At 40.8% G+C, this 20,068-nt stretch overlaps 1 protein-coding gene across 6 annotated transcripts in view; it reads right to left on the reverse strand.

Annotated features, from left to right (window-relative positions):
* LOC133455150 (seizure 6-like protein) overlaps positions 1-20,068 on the reverse strand; it is a 92,574-nt gene that overhangs the window by 31,377 nt on the left and 41,129 nt on the right. For all 6 annotated transcript variants that reach the window (XM_061734045.1, XM_061734044.1, XM_061734043.1 and 3 more), the window contains exons 2-4: positions 12,363-12,806; positions 11,913-12,052; positions 8,120-8,315 (exon numbers count right to left, since the gene is read on the reverse strand). In XM_061734045.1, the coding sequence (XP_061590029.1) occupies positions 8,120-8,315; positions 11,913-12,052; positions 12,363-12,806 (780 nt within the window). The remainder of the gene's footprint in view (positions 1-8,119; positions 8,316-11,912; positions 12,053-12,362; positions 12,807-20,068) is intronic.

The following is a 20,068-nucleotide window of genomic DNA, read 5'->3' on the forward strand; positions in this document are numbered from 1 at the left end:
ACTCTGGGAATAATGAATAATGGGCATATAAATGTAGTTACATGGAATATCAATGGCTGTAGCACACCAATTAAACGCAAAAAAATACTAATTTATCTTAAATCTAAGGGCACAGATATTGCATATATCCAAGAAACGCATTTCAGGGACCAAGATGAAGCTTTAAAAATGAAACGGGATTGGGTCGGTCATGTCTTTCATAATTCAGTATCAAGTAAGAGCTGTGGGGTAGTTATCCTGGTCAACAAAAAACTGAATTTTACTGTAATAAATCAGTTTAAGGACTCTCATGGACGTATCCTAGTGGTGGAGGCACTAATTAATGGAGTTAAAGTCGTACTTGGCAACTTATATGCGCCGAACAGAGAAAACACACAATTTTTTCATGAGGTCAATAAAATACTGGCTGATACAGATGGTCAGATTATTCTAGGTGGAGATTTCAATCAAACATTAGATGATCACTTGGATCGCAGTAATGTCAGAACAAGGACATCCTCCAGAGACGGAACAGCTTTAGATACTTTACAGAAAGAGCTGGGTTTGACAGATATTTGGAGACTCGTAAATCCGAAAAAACGGGAATACACATTCTACTCTCACGCTCACAGATCCTATTCACGAATAGATTTTTTCTTGGTTGCCAGCTCACTTGTTGACCTCGTAATAGACTGCAATATAGGGGTTAAAGCAATAACAGACCATGCACTGGTCGAATTACATATAAATTTACAATCTACTAAAGGTAAAACTGGGAGGTGGAGGTTAAATGTAAGTTTATTGCAGGATGAACAGTTTGCTACAAAACTTGGTGAGGATATCAGAGTGTTTTTAGATATTAATAGAGGATCAACAGAAAGATTAGCTACTGTTTGGGATGCACTCAAAGCGTTCATTAGAGGGAAATGTATGGCTTATGGTTCCTGGAAGAAAAAGGACAACAAAGAAAAAGTACAACAATTGGAAAAAGAAATAGGTAAATTGGATAAGCAACTTGCTGAACAATATAATGAAGAATGTTTCAGAAACATCTGCAAACTAAAATTTGAGTTACATGAAATATACAATAAAAAAGCAGAGTATTCGCTATTTAGGCTCAAAACAAATTTTTATGAAAATGGTGAAAAAACTGGACGATTATTGGCAAGACAATTGAAACGTCTGGACTCAACTAACACTATTACAGCAATTAGAAAAGATGATAAACTAATCACTTCAGCCAAAAACATAAATGAAGTTTTCAAAAACTTTTATGAAGATTTGTATACGACTTCATGTTCAGCTAGTGAAGAAGACTTGAACCTTTTCTTCCAGAAGGTAGAGCTGCCACAATTGTCTTCAGAGGAAAAGGATAGTCTGGATGCTCCCATTACGGAAGCTGAAGTTAGAACCGCAATTAAGGGTATGAAACCTGGTAAGTCACCTGGTACAGATGGTTTCCCGGCGGAGTATTATAAGAAATATATTGATATTCTTTGCCCATTTCTCACGGAGGTTTTACATGAAGCGTTTCAATATGGTTCACTCCCAGAAAGTCTTAACCAGGCTATTATATCACTGATACCAAAGAAAGATAAGGATTCAACGGACCCAGCCAATTATAGACCTATAAGCCTAATAAATGTTGATTGTAAAATATTGTCCAAGACATTAGCACGGAGACTAGATTTGGTTCTACCTAAAATTATTCACAAAGACCAAGTTGGATTTATAAAACACAGATCTTCATCTGATAACATGAGGAGACTGTTGCATTTAATTTGGATGAACAAAACTAACCCTCACCCTGTTTCAGCCATATCACTTGATGCTCAAAAAGCTTTTGATAAGGTGGAATGGGCTTTTTTATTTGCAACTCTTTCAAAATTTGGGTTTGGTGATGGTTTCTGCAGATGGATTAAAGTCTTATATTCCAGCCCTAAAGCGGCAGTTTTTACTAATGGGATAATATCTCAGTTTTTCGATATATCTAGGTCTACTAGACAGGGGTGCAGTTTAAGTCCATTATTGTTCACAATTTTTTTAGAACCTTTGGCCACGTCGATCAGAGCAGAGCCGAGAATTAAGGGTGTCATTGGAGGTGGCAGGGAGCATAAATTATTTCTTTATGCTGATGATATTTTGGTACTGAGTCGGGATCCAGACAATTCTGTGTCGGTTTTGCTAGAAACTATTGAAGCATATTCTAAAGTGTCCGGTTACTGTATCAATTGGCAAAAATCAGAAGCTATGCCAGTGTCTCAAACATGTTCACATAATCAGTTATCAGGTTTTAATTTCAAATGGCTACCAAAGGGGATGAAATATTTAGGCATAGAATTAGATACAGATATAAGGGAAATTATGACCACTAATATGGAAAAAGTACTAAACAAAATTAAAACTAATGTGGATAATTGGACTAAATTACACTTGACTCTATGGGGGAAAATAAATGCAATAAAAATGGTTGTGGCACCACAAATAAATTACCTAACTGGGATGATACCCATATGCATTCCAAAGCAACTATTAGTTAGGTATGACAAAATGATAAAACAATTTCTTTGGGAAGGAAAAAAGCCAAGAATTCGTTTGGATAAATTGTTTGAGTCCAAAAAGAGAGGAGGTTTATCATTGCCAAACATAAAATATTACAGTGTTGCCTTTGAGATGTCCAAGCTTACAGGACACTGGGATGAAGCTGGTGCGGATCTGGACTGGGTCCTGATTGAGCGGGAACTCACCTCCCCCTTTAAACCTATAGAGGCTCTAGCACAAACAGTTAAAAATGGGAAAAATAAGGAGAACAACCCTATTCTAGGACATTCCAAAGCTGTTTGGCAGGAGGTGCATAAGAGATGTAAGATTTCTCAGTTTACTCAAAAATATGCGTCCATATGGCACAATCCAAAAATAAAAATAGAAAGACAGCCTATCTATTGGGCCCAGTGGTTAAGAAAAAACATCAGAATAATAAATGATTTATTTGAAAATGGCAATTTTCTTTCATATCTTAGACTTAAAGAAAAATTTAATCTAGAGGGCAGGGACCACTTTTGGAAGTACTTACAAATTAGACACTGTGTTAAAAAGGTGGTTACTGTTGGTCAGGACAGAAGTCCAATTGAATGCTACTTATATTTACCCAAATTACATCATAAGGCTTCAAGATGGTATGCTATGTGTCCCTGGACAAATAATAATGGTTGTAATAATCTCAAGAAGGTATGGGAGAAGGATCTGTCTTGTACACTGGATGAAAAAACATGGGGGGGGATTCTTTCCAACACCGAAGAATACATAAGAGAAGCTAGAGGCAAATTTATTCAATATAAGTTAATCCATAGATATTATTTTACACCATCAAGACTTAACAGAATGGGACTAATTGATAATGATTTATGCTGGAAGTGTGGGGTAGAAAGGGGCACTTTTATGCATGCATTATGGGAATGCTCTAAGATCCTCCCCTTATGGGAAAAAGTGATAGAATGTATGAGTAAATCCTTAAATTGTGAACTTCCCAGATCACCAAGACTATGTCTCCTTGGAGACAGAACGGTGGTACCTTTGTTGGACAAATATTGTTTTAGAATAGTAAAAACTGGCCTCATAACATGTGCACGGACTATTCTGAGGTGCTGGAAGGAACCACAAGCCCCCACACTGAGTATGTGGAAAACACAGATGATGGAGACGGTGGCGTGTGAGAAGATGCTGGGAAGATTAAACTGTGAAAATGATATGGTAAAAGAAAAATGGAATACTTTTGGTAGACAGATGTGTTAATTTGACTTACTTACCTGTCTGTCTTAATTTTAGTTAATTTATTTTTAGATTTTTCAACTTTACTTTTTTCTTTTCTTTTTTTTTTTTTTTTTTTTTTCTATTAATATAATTTGTTTTGTTTTTTGCTATTTTTGACCTCCATGATGTCTGTGGTGTTTGATGTTCGTTTTGTGTGTTGCAATAATGAAAAAATAATAAAAACTTTTAATTAAAAAAAAAAGGTTATGGTGGAGGAGATTAATGTGCAAAAAAAATACTATTGGGGAAAATTAATAATAATTAACTACCACGCTAACTAACATGCTAACAAACAGTTAACAGGCTCTTTGTGTAATTAATTACAAAGTATATCCTCAAACTATGACCTACTAGTCTAAACTTGTCTAAAATGTGTTGAAAAAGGTGATATTAGAGTTTTACCTTTTCACAGAAGAAATTTTAAGACAGGTCAAGGTTGTCTTAAAGTTAAGAAAAAAGTCAAGAACAAATTTGAGAACTTTTATTTCAAGAATACCATTTATTCTTAAGTTTTTTCTTAAGAAGAAACTTAAGAAGAAAGTTGAGAAAATACTTAAGAACTTTTTTGGAGAATATGACTTATTCTCTTTTTTCTTCTTAAGACTGAACTTAAGAAAAAAATGACACTTAAGAAGATTTTTTTTCTTAAGAATGTTTTGTGAATCCGGCCCCAGTTCTCTTTTTTCATGCCATTTTTAGGTTTATGTTACTGTGGCAGAGTGGAGGAGCTGCAGCCACTCAGGCTGACGGGACACAGCTGTGGCCCGTCAACTTCTCCACCCTGCCAGCCTTATAAAGAGGACTGAGGAGTCTGCTGAGGTTGGTCAGACTGAAGCTGGAGCTGTGTGAAGGAGCTGAAGCTTGTGCACGTGTGTCCTGGGTGTTTGGATCTGAGAATAAAACAGTTCTGCACTGAAACTCCGTGTCCTCTCTGTCCTGTCGGTCGGGCCCGTAGCACTAGCCTTGCTACAGTTACACAATAACATTTTGTCTTCTCAGAATCCTGAACGTTTTACAGACGGCATTGACATTGTCACCCGCCACCACCCAGACTAGCATGTTAGCTCTGTTCAGGGGCTGCTCACTGTCGCAGCCATGGGGAGGAGCTTGAGCTGGAGCTGACAGTGACGCGTGTCGCCTCCTCTGCCTTGAGTTTCCAGTCGGGCAGACGCAGCATGCAATATGTGATGTTGTTCATCTGAAGTGGTATTTACACTTTAAGACCTGGTTGACTTTAACTGTGAGGCTGTTTAATGTGGCTGAGGTGTTGTTTGGTTCCTGGTTCAAGGTTTTGGTCCAGTTGTGCTCCTCTGTCGTGTAAAACAGTCGACTTCAACGGCTTTCATAAATGGACACTCCTGATCCCTGTTTCAGTTTGGAATATATTTAAATGCTAGCTCGAGAAATGAAGGAACAGTAGGCACATTTTAATTGAATAATCTTAGTAAGCTGTGTGGGATAATACACGTTGCCTCTTTATTTTTCCTTTCATCACGCTCAGATTTTTCTCTCCAAAGACATTCTAATGTCAATCAGCGCTATTCTGCAGCCCAGCAGTGATTTAAAAGGATTAAATGGCTTTGATTAATGGCACAGGTGGATGCTTCCTCCTCTCGGTCCATGTCACATCCATTACATGCTGGCATGCTGAAACACACACTGAGCAACCTCCAGAGTCTCAGCGTCCTACGAGACCAGAGTCAATTAATCAGACCTCTAATCAGCTAATTCACACAACAGATTCAATCAAAACGCTCAATGACAAGACTTCTGATTATGATGCTAGCATTTATACAAATGGAAAACAGACCCGAAGTCTTTAATGAGATGATGAAAATGTAGTAAACATCACAATCCACTGAGTTTTTATGTAATGAGCCAGTCTTAATAATAAAGAGCAGCCAGGTCCTGCTCATCATCAACCCTTTACAAACCCATCATCATCAAGTGTGCAGACCTCCATAGAAGACATCAGCAATGGTCTCAGAGATGCACAGATCCGTCTAGAAAGGCTTATAAAAGTCTTCCAAATACAAACTACACAAGAAACCAGAGCTGCAGCTCAGCAACCAAAGCGTTTCAATGTTTCCATTAGCGAGGATTCTGGGTAAAACCGGCAGTCAAATGAGTTGTGGTCACATGATTTATGTTCACGGGAGAGAGCTGAACGTAATCTAGAAATCCAGATCAGTGTCTGCGAGGATGTTCCTGTCGGCCGACCACCCGGAAATGGTCCTGATGCCACTGTTGAAGAGCCCGAAAAATCTCCCCAGAACCCCCGCTAGTGGAAACTCACCTAATTAAGGTTCTGGAATGATCTGGTCAAAGTCCAGACCTGAATCTGGTCAATCTGGACCTGAACCTGGTTGAGATAATGTGTGTAGAAGGGAACCTTCATAAACCTCAAGCGACGCTGGAAAGAAGTAGTAATCACTGCTTCAAAGTTTTGCTGCTTGATCTCCAACAGATTCAGGGAGTACTTAATAACATGATCTTTTTAATTTCTATCTACTCTTTAGTCGAATAAAGAGCAGGTCTCCTACCTTTGTTCATCTTCATCCTACCTTTTCTGTCCAAGAGGCCGCCAATATTTTAACAACAGAATTATCCCACATCTATAGTTGGCTTAAGAAATCTTGTCTCACCCTAAACACCAAGAAAACCGTCTGCATGTATTTCTCAAAAACACCGAAAGTCATATCCCACTCTGGTATTTTCTTAGGAGGAGAGGAGCTTGAAGTCGTAAAAGAGTTCAAGTATTTAGGAGTCATCCTAGACTCTACCCTCTCCTTCAAGAGTCACGTAAACAAAATTACAAAAACGGTGAAATTTAACCTTGCAAACTTTAAATCAATTAGACCCTCATTAACAACTGAAGCAGCCAGAGTCTTTATGCACGCAATGGTGTTATCCCATATTGAATATAGCTTCACAAACTAGTCTTTTACCAACAAAACCATGCTCAACCAGGCGGAATCTTTGTATAAGAGAGCGATAAAAATACTGGACAAAAAACCCATAACACATCATCACTGTCAGATACTTAAAAAATATCAACTCCTTAGTTTTGACAACCTCACTACTTTTAAATATGCCTGTGCTACATTCAAGATCCTAAAAGGTTTAGCACCGCCCCCACTGTCTGTCTACATAAGACAAAACGAAAACGCTAGCCATACAACCAGGGCAACCTCCAGAGGTGATTGCATAATCCCATTCAGACGCACTGCACAGGGGCAGACCGTACTGTCAGTCGAGGGAAGCCGCATCTGGAACTCATTACCTGTCGTAGTAAGGGACTGCAACACATTTGCCACATTCAAGAACAGCTTAAAGAAATGGCTATTAAGTAAACAGGACTGTAACCATGACCCTCGGTAAAGATTCATTTGTCACCTTGTCACTTTACTGCATAATAACATCATAGTGTTAATAATGCACTTTGCCACTTTATTTAAACACTGACAATCTGATTGTAAACAAGAGGTGATGCTTCATGCCATCACCTCTTGGTTTGCTATTTTTTTTAATGTAAATGATTACTCAGCTGACTAGTAATTATCTACCTCTTCTTACTTTTTTTTTTTTTTTTTTTTCCTACCCTCTCACCCCTCCCCAGTTATGTTGTACTTCATGTCCCTTTTTTTTCCTTTCTCTTCTCCTTCCGGCCCCATCTCCACAATCTGTTTACCCTACAACTGGCATAGAACCTTAAATTCCACAACCGAACAATACATATGATCTGGTTTTGCATTGCTGCAGCCCATTCCATCTTCACTCCCCCCTCCCCTTCCACCCTCCTTCTCTTTCCCCCATTATAGCACTTTAACTTTAAACCCTCAGCACTTTAATCGTAACCAGCACTTTAATTTGCTCTGGCACTTTACCGCCTAAACTTTTAACTGCTAAATGTGAAATGTGTGTAATGTATTCACTATTGCAATATATGTAAATGTCTAAGATCGTGTTAGTAAGATTGATGTGTCAGGTTGTTCTCCTGTTCCTTCTATCTTAAATAGAAGCAAAATAACAAGAACAGAAACTTTTTGCACGCTATATTTGTATTTGTTCCAACTTGTTGTTTAACTTGTCTTTCTTTTATATTTTTAGCCGGGGGACTGCCAATGGAAACTAGCTCTGTAGCTAAAATTGGGTGCATTTGCATTTTTAATTCTAAATGTATATGAATGTACACTGTCCCTTCCCAAATAAACTGAATTGAATCTGAGGTTTTGTTTGTCTAACACCAGGATGAGTTTCATCATGTGTTTACAACAGATATGGTGGCTCCACGTCTTTTGTGATGTCATGGGGATGTCTTTGGACTCACTCTGGTAGTGCAGCTGGAAGAATCCCACGCTTCCCTCTGGGGACGAGCAGTAGTAGACAGACAGAGTGTTGGTGGGGCTGCGGATCACCTGACCTTCCACTAGCAGTGTGTGATTGGCCAGAACCAGCAGGGCGCCTCGCTCATCCACGCCTCTGATGGACAGCTGCTCACCGTCTGACAGGTTCACACTCTTCACCTGAACACACAGTAGCGTCCGGATCCAGACTTGCAGGTTTAAATGTTCAACTTTCAAGCAGAAATAAACATCCTTACAGTCCGGAACAAAAACATTTTTGGTTGCCGCGGTTACATTTCAGATCCATGACAACTTTATGGGGGAATTTGAAGAAAAATTAAATTAAGCAATGCAGTTATGTATAATTAGGGGTGTGGTCTTTGGATTGCTGGGCAGCACAGCCAATGACTAGCTGTCGTCACCCTAACAGAAAATAATTGTTCATATTTTAAAGATGTTGTTAATTTTCCTACCAGACGACCGAGACCGGTTCTGGGTTGCCCTGGAAGAGGCTGAGGGTGAAGCTGAGCTAAGAACAAACAGCTTTGATCATTTCTGGTTTCACCACTGAAACCACACTTGACATGAGTGGTCCTGTCAGGGTGTTTTCAGACCTGTGGCCCGTTTGTTTTGTTCCGATTCAGGGGCTAAATCGATACAGTTGTTTCGTTTCTCGTTTGTGGCGTTTGTGTTCACAAGGCAAACATCTGTAGCGGTTCAAAGCTGTTAACAAATGCCATGCGCGATCCAACTGTTCTGTCATTGGTCAGAAAAGAACGCGGAAGGAGTTTCCTCTTCCGTACTCCGGGAAAAACAACAATGGTTATAAAGCCCCTTTCACAGAGCGAAAGCAAAGCACAGACCACCGCCGGCTTTCCCATTCATTTGCCGCCGAGCTTGGCGGCGGGCGAGCTGGCGCCTGCCGCAGGGTTTGCGCTGCGCAAACCCTGCCCGAATTGAACATTTTTTAATTTCATCGTGCCGCGCTGTGACGATATGGAGGATTTTTTGTGCCAAAATTAAATAAATAAATACATCATTAATTAATTAAAATGGGAATTAAATATATCATTAATTAATTAAATGTGTCATTAATTAATTAAAATTAGAATGAAATATGTCATTAATTAATTAAAATACAATTCATTTTAAGTAAAGATATATATTTATTATTTCAGCATTTAATTAATTAATGACACATTAGTGCAGTGGATTCCACTAGATTTGTGTTAGCTCCGCCCACTGAGTTTGACGAGTGAAACTGACAGTTTTACATTTACATTTCATGATTCAGCAACACGAAATCATTAATTAAATGTGTCATTAATTAATTAAATGCAGTTTTACATTTCATGATTCACACGCAACACAAAATCATTAATTAAATGTGTCATTAATTAATTAAATGCTGAAATAATAAATATATATTTTTACTTAAAATGAATTGTATTTTAATTAATTAATGGCATATTTCATTCTAATTTTAATTAATTAATGACACATTTAATTAATTAATGATATATTTCATTCCCATTTTAATTAATTAATGATGTATTTATTTATTTAATTTTGGCACAAAAAATCCTCCATATGACGAAATCTCGGCACGTCCAATAGGAGAGAAGGTGGTGGAGGTTCTGCGCCGACTCTTCTCTTTGCGCCGCGGTAGCACATACACATGAATGGAGTTGTGTCGGTTGCTGTGTGGATCATGTTCTCACTCCAAATAAAAAAAACGAACCGCTCCACGTCTCGAATGGAAGCGAGCCGGGACCACCTCTCCTAGGCGATCTCGGCTCGCTTGTTTTGTGCCGCATCCGAGCGCGATTGCTGTGTTCACATATACCAAACGATCCGATCTTTAGGGGGAAACGCTCCCTGTTCCGGAACAACTGCTCCAAACGGGACAGGTATGAAAGCTCCCTTAAACAGCTCACCGGTTCCTCCAGCATGGATCAGCTGGAGGAATCCAGAACCCCAGCAGATACTTTCATCCCAACCGGATCTGCTGGAACCTGCAGTAAATCAGGCCGCGACACCAGTGACAGCGTACAGATGCTGATGATGGGTATGTGGCCGGCAGGACCCGGCAGAGCTCCGCCGGTCCTTGTATCCATTCTGGACATTATCTCAGTGAAATGAAGATGTTTTTGACAGATTTGATCACACTGAATGTGGAACAATATAAAGTAGCATCATGGGTTAGTATAAGCTAAGTCAGCCAAGCTAAAATAGCTAACAGTGATTGACATGTGGTGGGGGGCATGTTCCAGCTGACTTCCAGACCAAACAGAGGCTTCAAAAGCTCTCTTCACAGACCTGTGGATGACATCACAGGGGGCATGTCTAGTGGTATAAATAGGGTTGCCACCCATCCCGTAAAATACGGAATTGTCCTTTATTTGAGAAAAAAATGTTGCGTCCCGTATTGAACTAATACGGGACACGATTTGTACCGTATTTTCATTAACTTTTACACCATATTCTAGTTGAATTATTGAAATAAGTTAACTTTTACACCATATTCTAGTTGAATTATTGAAATAAATTAACTTTTACACCATATTCTAGTTGAATTATTGAAATAAATTAACTTTTACACCATATTCTAGTTGAATTATTGAAATAAGTTAACTTTTACACCATATTCTAGTTGAATTATTGAGATAAGTTAACTTTTACACCATATTCTAGTTGAATTATTGAAATAAATTAACTTTTACACCATATTCTAGTTGAATTATTGAAATAAATTAACTTTTACACCATATTCTAGTTGAATTATTTAAATAAATTAACTTTTACACCATATTCTAGTTGAATTATTGAAATAAGTTAACTTTTACACCATATTCTAGTTGAATTATTGAAATAAATTAACTTTTACACCATATTCTAGTTGAATTATTGAAATAAATTAACTTTTACACCATATTCTTCACCTGTAACTATATTATACATCTTGGCTGATGTTGACATACATAGCATAGGACGCTATTTCAGTTGGTAGTATGGTTGTCTGTCTCTACAGTCATGCAAGTTCAATGCTATTAAAGCACTTTAAATCAAAGCATTTTGTTTTTTCATATAAAATAAACACATTTTTATTCAGTTTAGAAGTTTTGGGGCTTTTTTTTTGGCTCCTGCGCTGCTGAAATCAGGGCGTCCCTTATTTCTATTTCTGAAAGGTGGCAACCCTAGATATAAAGCTTATGGACTTCTGAGGATAGATGGAATGGAGCACCATGAACGTCAGCTAATGTTAGTTTAGAGCCATTTTTTTTTGCTAAAATTGCAAGAAAAACCTTCATGTATCTGACATTATAAACTTGAAAAAAAAAAAGATTTTTGATTTTATGAACTGGCAAACTTGTATTAAAATGACTTCATAAGTGTGTAAATTTGTGAGATACAACTTTAATTTAGGATTAACAGGTGAAAGTTCTAAACTGATTAATAAGAGAAAACTTGAATTTCTACATAAACCCACAAATTTGTGAGATGAAACTCAGAATTTCTAACCTTATAAATAGCAGAATAACAACTAAACATCGCACAATGAGGACAGCTCTTTTTATTTCTCCACTAATTCTGTATGTTGAAGCTGACCTTACCGCTCGGACGGGTCGATGCGTCTGTACCTAGTCGAGCTGCCTCATGCCACTAGGAGGCAGAGTTCCACCTGGATTCTGACCAGAGCCCAAACGCTGCAACATTCTGCCAGCTGTGGATGCAGCACAGCTCGACTGTGGTCATGTGACCATGGCTGGTGCGTACCTGCAGCTCCACGCCGTAGCCAGTGTACACCGTCACGGTGTAGGTGCAGTGCAGGCGTGAGCCGTCGGGCACCGGGGGGTTGTCAGAGGAGTCGATGTATCCCTCCGGCCCTGAGAGATCCATCGTGCAACTGGATGCAGCTGAGGAGAGAATAGAGCACTTTATCTTCCACTGGCCTCGTTTTTATCCTTTTTTTTCTAATCCCTTTATTGTGAGCCCGACTGGAAACTGGGAGAAAAATCCCTGCTGCGTATAATTAATGACGGAAATTACAGGGGTCTTAACTGCCACACAGCAGACGGGGTTCATGAGTCCTGGAATAAATAATCACAAACTAATTTCCACCAAGGTTTTTTCAAGGTTAGTGAAGAAAATCAGGTGGGCAACACTAAGTACCCCCTTACTGCTGTACTGGGTTTAAGAGGGTAAGTTTGGTGAACGTTATTCTACCTGATGATGGCGTTTCGGGGTCTGTGTCCTCATCCAACATGGTGTCTACCGTGGTTATCCCAGCCTCCAGCTCAGGTGTGTGTGTCTGTGTGTGAGGCAGCTGAGAATGTGTGACTGTTGGAGGAGGAGGCTGCGTTGGACGGCTGCCTCGGTCCAGCGCCAGAGGCTTCACGCTCCTCGATAACCCCCTGCTTGGATGCTCCGGGGAGCGACCACCGAGGAAGGAGCCGACACTGAGGCCTCTCCCCAGCAGAGGGAGCAGGTAGCGGGGCAGAGCGGAGGGGAGGATGTCCCCTTTCTGGGACACCAGTCGTCCTTTCTGGGCCAGAACCGAGTGCCACAGACCTCCTGCCGTGACACTGGGACTTTTCTCCTTTGTGCTGCTTTCTCTCGTGCTATTTGGTGACATCACCGGGGGCGGGGCTGAAGGTGAGGCCAGAAATCCTGAAATCACCAATAAATGTAAGTTAGATTAAGTAATAAAACACAAAATACAATGACGAATAATAACAGGAACATGACAAGATAACAACACAGTCATCATTGGAGGGGACCTCAAACTGGTATTGGACCCTGGAGTGGACAGGCTGAGTAACGCAGGCAGTCACAGGAGTTGGCAGTCTACAAATATTATTAAGGGAGCTTGAGGCCGGATTGTGGCAGGATTTATGAAAAAAATCCGTATACATTTTAAGTTTTCTAGGAATAATGTCAGATGAAGCGTTCCAAACCAAAAAGAATGAGCCCTCTAGTGTATCTCTCCGTTGCCTTGAACAGGCTGTGTGCTGCAAAATGTGCTGCAATTCGGTCCCGAATTTCCCGCGCTGGGCTGCGGATGTGACGTCACATGACGCTGCATGTGCGTTCTCCCCGTTCTCCCGTGCCGGCTTCACTGTTGGCGGCATTACCCCCAACGGCCGTCGTGGTGAAGGGTGGCGCTAGAGAGTCTCATTTCTTAAAAGGAGCCTCAAGCTCCTTTAAGCAATACATGAATGATCTTGGTCTTTGCGATGCATGGCGTTCTCACGACCCGACTCTCAGGGACTACACTTTCTTCTCAGCGGTTCACCACTCATATTCCAGGCTATATTACTTTTTAGTCAGCAGTTCTCTGCTGAGAGATATTTCAGAATACAAAATCCATCCAATTACTATCAGCGATCATGCACCAGTTTCTTTCACTCTGGTGAAGAAGGGAATAATACCACCTTCCAGAAATTGGAGGTTTAATACATCATTACTTAAAGATCCCGACTTTATCAATTTTTGGAGAAAGAGAGAATGGGACATATATTGGCAAAACAACGACTAAACTGAAACGTCAGTGAGTTTTCTTTGAGAAGCGGGAAAAGCAGTAATGGAAGGCAAAATAATTTCCTTTTTCTTCAAATAATAAAAAGAAGGAAAATGTAAAAATAGGAGAATTAGAAGGTGAAATTAAAGCATTTTAGGAGCCTACAGGGCCTCTGCAGATGAACACATTCTTAACAGAATAAGGAAAGCTAAGATAGAATAAAATAAAATAATTGATACAAAAACACAGTTTCTGTTACAAAGGCTTTGTACCAAAAAAATTTAATTCGGAAAAATAATAAAAAGACAGAAAACTTCACTCAGTGGAGAGACCAAGGAATAAAGTATTTAGAACTTATAATCATAAGCAGAAATGTACCTTTTAACACACTCCCTGTTCAATATGGGATAAGCAGTAACACATTTTTAGAATACCAACAACTCAAATCCATAATAAGTAAAAAATATATATAACTCAACCAACTGGATCTGCAACTTCCCATTAAGGTGATAAAAATAGTTATTCTGAACACCCAAACAACATTACTATCAAAATTATACAGATTAATGTCCAAAATAGATAACTCTCTAACACTAATCAAAATTCTTGGTCACAAATATGTTTAAATATTTTCACTATGACCAAGAATTCAAACTTGCAACTTATACAGTATAAAGTTCTTTATAGAACACATTATACAGGACAAAGGATGTTCCAGATGGGTTTTCCACCCTCTAATATCTGCTCACAGTGCACAGAGAACACCCCTGATAATTATATGCATGCTTTATTGTTTTGTGTACCTGTGCAGAATTTTGGCTGGAGCTATGTAAAGATTTACCAACATGGCTCAATTGCAGACTTCCCACATGTCCCACACTATACATACTAGGTCACCTGGGTGACATCCACATCCATCCGTCAGCCACCACCCATACGTGACACTTGTTGTGATCCAGTCTTTAGTGGTCTGTAGAGGAACCTTAGTCTGGATTGGGACCCTAGTGATTTATACAGGAACTGCAGTCTGGATTGCGACCTTAGTGGTCGATGGAGGACCTGCAGGCCTGGATCCAGGCGGTACAGGTGAGTAGAGGATTTGCAAACTTCCTTAGTTCCTTGTTGGTTTCAAGGTGGAAATGGGAAGTCCTGGAAGGCTCTGTCACCACTAGGACTACCACTATAGATACACTTCAGGGGGGGCTTTGTTTGGTTTATTACACACACACACACACACACACACACACACACACACACACACATATAGCCACTCAGTCACATGCATATACACAAACATACACAGCCACACAAACATATACATACACACACACATAGCCACAAAGACGTACACACACACGTACGCACGCACACACACACACACACACACACACACACACACACACACACACACACACACACACACACACACACACAGTGTGCAGAGATAGGCCAGTTAAGCATGACAGCACAAGAGGGAAATGCCTAAAAAAAAGAAAGCCTGAAAAAAGAAAGACAGGCAAAGCGCTCTGCCATGCATGCTAAAATCTCCAGCAGCTTATTTCAAAAACAGCACACAGCAGCACTAACACACACACACACAACAACAACCCTCTCAACAACAAGCTGACACACAAGAAGCTGGAGGTTCTGCTCTGCATGAGGGCTCACTTCCTGTCCTGCTGGGTCTCAGCTTCACACTTTTTTTTCTTGAAAAGTGGACATGCACACCACCATAATCAGGAGACACATTTCAGTCCCCTACAGCACACACACAAACATTAAAAAAAATGTGATAGTCGTTAGTCAAAAACTATATATTTTTTTATGGTGTAGTTATTTATATGAGATTTTTATTTCCATAATATTTTTTGATACTTTGTACTGTTTTGGCAATGTAAATTACTCCTTTGCAGGACATTAAACTAGGGTCCGGATCCAGACCGGCGGGTCCTTTATTGACCACTATAGTCAGGATCCAACAATTCAGTTACAGATGAGTGTAGGTTCACTTTATCTTAGTGGGCCGTTCACATCTGTGTTTTTGTTTCCTCAGACTCATAGTTAGCTCAAAAAGAAATCATGGAGATACCCACTCATGTACTGAAACTGAGCTGCACTACAGACTCTAGTTTACCAGTAAACCTTCGTCCAGGACCAGTAAGTGGTCCCAGGCTGTGATGGAGAGGTCACCTGAGCATCGCCGCACCCCCAGGAGTCCTATGCCACCCACTACTAAGGCCTTTGAACCAACAGATAAAGGTTTTTTCTGACACTAAGGTGCTTTCACCTCCTTCTGTCTGCTGATTGAACCATCGTCTTCACAGACAACCTCCACAACCGCAGTTGCCAAAACCTGATCAAACTCCATGTTGATGACAAACAGAAGTCAAAAGTCATATATCAACCAGCTGCTACATGACACAAACACTAGCCAGTTAGCTATGACTTCACAGATTGTAATGGTGTAAAGATGACCACTCTTAAACAAAGACTTTGGAGCTCGCAACCACACACTGTATAACACCGAAAATCTGTGATGTGACCCACAAGTTTCTAAAGAGAGCCTCTTCCCAGGCTTATGGGCCCATCCAGGTCTCATGAGTCATTGTTATTGAGTTAGTCGACCCCCTTAAACCCCAATGTTTGTTGTTCCGGCAGCACTTTTGTAGTTTTGTTGGCTTTTCAGCATTGACAGAATATTCCAGGGAGCCACTAGTGACTGACAATCCTTTGTCCCTAATTGGTCTCCAGTGCGAGCACATTTGCATGAGCTGTCTTTGTTTTGCTGTTGCACTCATCCAATTACCTTATTTATAGCAGGAGAGCTATCTTCAGACTTTAAACCATTGCAACAATAAATTCCAACAAGACATGCGTATAAATATAAACAGAACAGGATAAACAGTCAGGAGAAGCAGCTAATGTAGCTTTAATGCACAAAGGCGGGACTGTGATATGTTTGACTTTAGCAGTAATAACTTTAGCAAAAATAACGTTTCCTGTCAGCGTCTCCTGGTTCTGGAGGAGTTTTGGTCCATTCTTCTTTCCAGTGTTGCTTCAGGTCATTGAGGTTTGTGGACATTCACGTCTACACAGGTCTCTGAAGGTCCACCACAGCATCTCAACCATGTTTAGGTCTGGACTTGGACCAGGTTCAGGTCTGGACATTGACCAGGTCGTACCAGAACCTTGATTCTTTCCTTTTCATCCATTCTGATGCACATTTGCAGCCAGTGACTGCGAGATGTTCAGGTCCTATAATGAAAACCAGACAATCATCCCTCCACCATCATTCTTGACAGTGGGTCTGAGGTGTTCTGCTAAAGTTCTGTTTGTGTTTGGTGCTGGACATTAAAACCAGACAGTCTCACTTTGGTCTCATCTGGCTTTATCTCATCATCTAGGACATTGTTCCAGAAATGTCATGTTCTTGACGCTGAGCTTGCTTTGAGGAGCAGTTAGTATAAGGTAGGTGTGGATGTTAGAACGAGCTGGGTTGAGAAGTTTCATTCTAAACTCGCCATCGATCGGATGAGGCATTAACCACAACAGACCAACCCAGGGGTGTTCAGTTGATGGCTTTCCCATCCAGAAGACCTTTTGTTCTCCAGTCATCACTATTTCCAAGAGAAGGCTGAAAGCCTGCATTAGTTGAACATTAACACCACCAAAAGTCAAACCTTGTACTTCAACCCAACCAGGGTTGCAGCTGTCACAGTAGACGGTACAGAAGAACTGACTTTCCTTCTGAGACACGCAATGTGCTGTTTTTGAAATTTGTTCATCTGGAGGTCCAAGCAGCTCAGATGCACCAAGATCTGACTTCAGAAACAGAAATGTCAAGTCAGCACTATTACATGAGTCAGACTGTTGGAGAGCTGGACAGGGACATGAGGACCAGATGCAATCCTGGATGTAGCTCCAGGGTGGACAGGGTATCTTAAGAGAAAGCCCAGACTCCCACAAACTGAGGGTATGTTTGTATCCTAGTGGGGGTATGGAGCTGGTCCAGTGTCCCAAAACAAGGACGGAAACCACATTGTTCCTACTAAATCCGAGGTTTGACCACCAAGTGCAGTCTCTTCACCAGTAATCCTGCATGGACCTCACTAGAGAAGCGTGAATGCATTAAATAAAAAACTAAGTATGGTGTCCATGTCCTGAAGTGGATGTGTCCCACCACCTGCCCACCCACCACTTTGGCATGTTGAGCCCTGGCTGCCTGTGAAGAAACACGGGGGGTGGGGGTGCACTCCCGTCAGAAAGCCTTCTAAGAATGAGAGCTGTTTCATCCAGAACATCTTGAAAAGTGGTTTTGACCAGTCCAAAGCGGGCTAGCTGGTCAGAATAAATCTCCATGGTAACATATTCGTCCCTGCTTTCAAACAACGAACACTGGGCTAACTTCAGGCAGGAAAACTGACATATCCTGACTTAATCCCTAATCTTGGTTTGTTTAGACCAGGGGTCGGCAACCCAAAATGTTGAAAGAGCCATATTGGACCAAAAACACAAAAAACAAATATGTCTGGAGCCGCAAAAAATGAAAAGACTTGTATAAGCCTTAGTATGAAGGCAACACATGCTGCATGTTTTCTATATTAGTGTGGGAAGATTTTTTTTCTATTATGCGCTTCGAGAAAAAAGTCTAAATGTCGAGAAAAAGGTCTAAATGTCGAGAAAAAAGTCGAAATATTGAGAAAAAAGTCGAAATGTCGAGGAAATAGTCAATTTCATGAAAAATACTAAATGTTGAGAAAACATTGAAATGTTGAGAAAAAAGTCGAAATGTCAAGATTAAAAAGGAACGGAAAAAGGAAGAAAAAAAGAGGAAAAAAGGGAAAAAAGAAGAAAAAAGAAAAAAAGGAAAAAAAGAAAAAAAGAAAAAAGAAAAAAAGAGAAAAAAAAAGGAAAAAGGAGAAAAAAGAAGAAAGGAAAAAAAAAGGTCAAACATTTTTGAAAAAGCTCCAGGAGCCACTAGGGCGGCGCTAAAGAGCCGCATGCGGCTCTAGAGCCGCGGGTTGCCGACCCCTGGTCTAGACTTTGGCACTTAATGGAAACCCATCGCTGTCTTTTCATCTCTGCTCCAGTGGTGAATCTCCACATCAGCTTGTTAGCAGCATTTGACTGGAGCGTGCACTGTGTGGGCTGCTCATGCATCACCTGGTGGGAGCCTAACAACCGGAGGGAAACAAGGCGTGTCTGTTTATTTGACCGAGGACCGGAGGCTCAAAACAGAAGAGTGGAAAACCAAGAGAAGGAGATGGAGGTGGAGTTCAGTCAGACACTCAACGCCACTCCAACACTGGGGAAGTAAGGCTATGTCAGAAACAGGTTTCTATGGTGCTAAAAGAGGGAGCTCGATAACAGTGAAGATGGGTCCCTTTGTGCTTTTGTGTTAGATACAGTATGTGTGTGACTGTCAAAGCCCGAACCGCTGCTGTAAAATACAGAAGAAAATCTCATCTTTTGTCCTCTTTGTTGCTCCCTTTAATCTATATTCCAGGAGCTGGTGGCTGTTTAAAGTGCTTTATCAGACCGAAGACTTGAAGCTCCAGTGTCTGGAATACATTCCTTGTCTGCCATGTCTGTTCCCCATGGAAACACACCGAGATAAACACACACACATGCGGCACGATTGGGCTGTCTAGATCCTCCACAGGCTATCACCGTTACTGCTGCAGTAAAAAGACAGGTCAGGTTAAAGGGGGATACTAACAGCTGACGAGGGAACCGACGCGGGAAGTGCGCCCGACAGCGCATCCCGGACGGCCGTGGCGCCTCATGTGAAGCTGGCGGAGGGCGCGTGGCGGACCGCCGGCTCCCCGGTGCGTCGGAGCCGGGGCGCAGACATCGAGCGAGCTAAAGAGAAGCTCCGGAGATTCCAGCGAGCTCTCACACATCAGGAGAGCATGGACTGAGGTGCGCGCATCAGTGACGATGAGAGGGAGGCAAAACTAGGAATGATGAGAGGTATTTCAGGACACTGTTGGGAGTTGTTCTTTTGCGCTGTGTGACGGGTAACGCCCCCCTTTTGATTGTACACGTGTTGAATGCCATAGTTCTTAGCTAAAAACATCAAAAAAAAAAATATACCAATCGGACTGTTCCACGGGGTGACTTGAACTACACCGAACCGTTGTTTGAGCGAACTAATTTCGCTTTTGGATGATGTTAGGACACATCTGGAGGGGCCCTTCCTTCGGAGGCTTCCCCTCCCTGTTCAGAAGTTGTTATTTTACTTCACTGTTGGAGGTTATTTTTGTTTTATTGTTATGTTCAGCACAGATGGTTTTTATTTACATGCTTACAGTAATAGAGGTGGGAAATGTGTGTATCAAAATTAAAGAGTCATAATGCTGAATCAGGAATATAAGATTATTACATTAAATATTAATGGTCTACAAAATCC

The sequence above is a fragment of the Cololabis saira genome, chromosome 11 (genome assembly GCF_033807715.1).
Source record: "Cololabis saira isolate AMF1-May2022 chromosome 11, fColSai1.1, whole genome shotgun sequence".
Classification (NCBI taxonomy): Eukaryota; Metazoa; Chordata; class Actinopteri; order Beloniformes; family Belonidae; genus Cololabis; species Cololabis saira.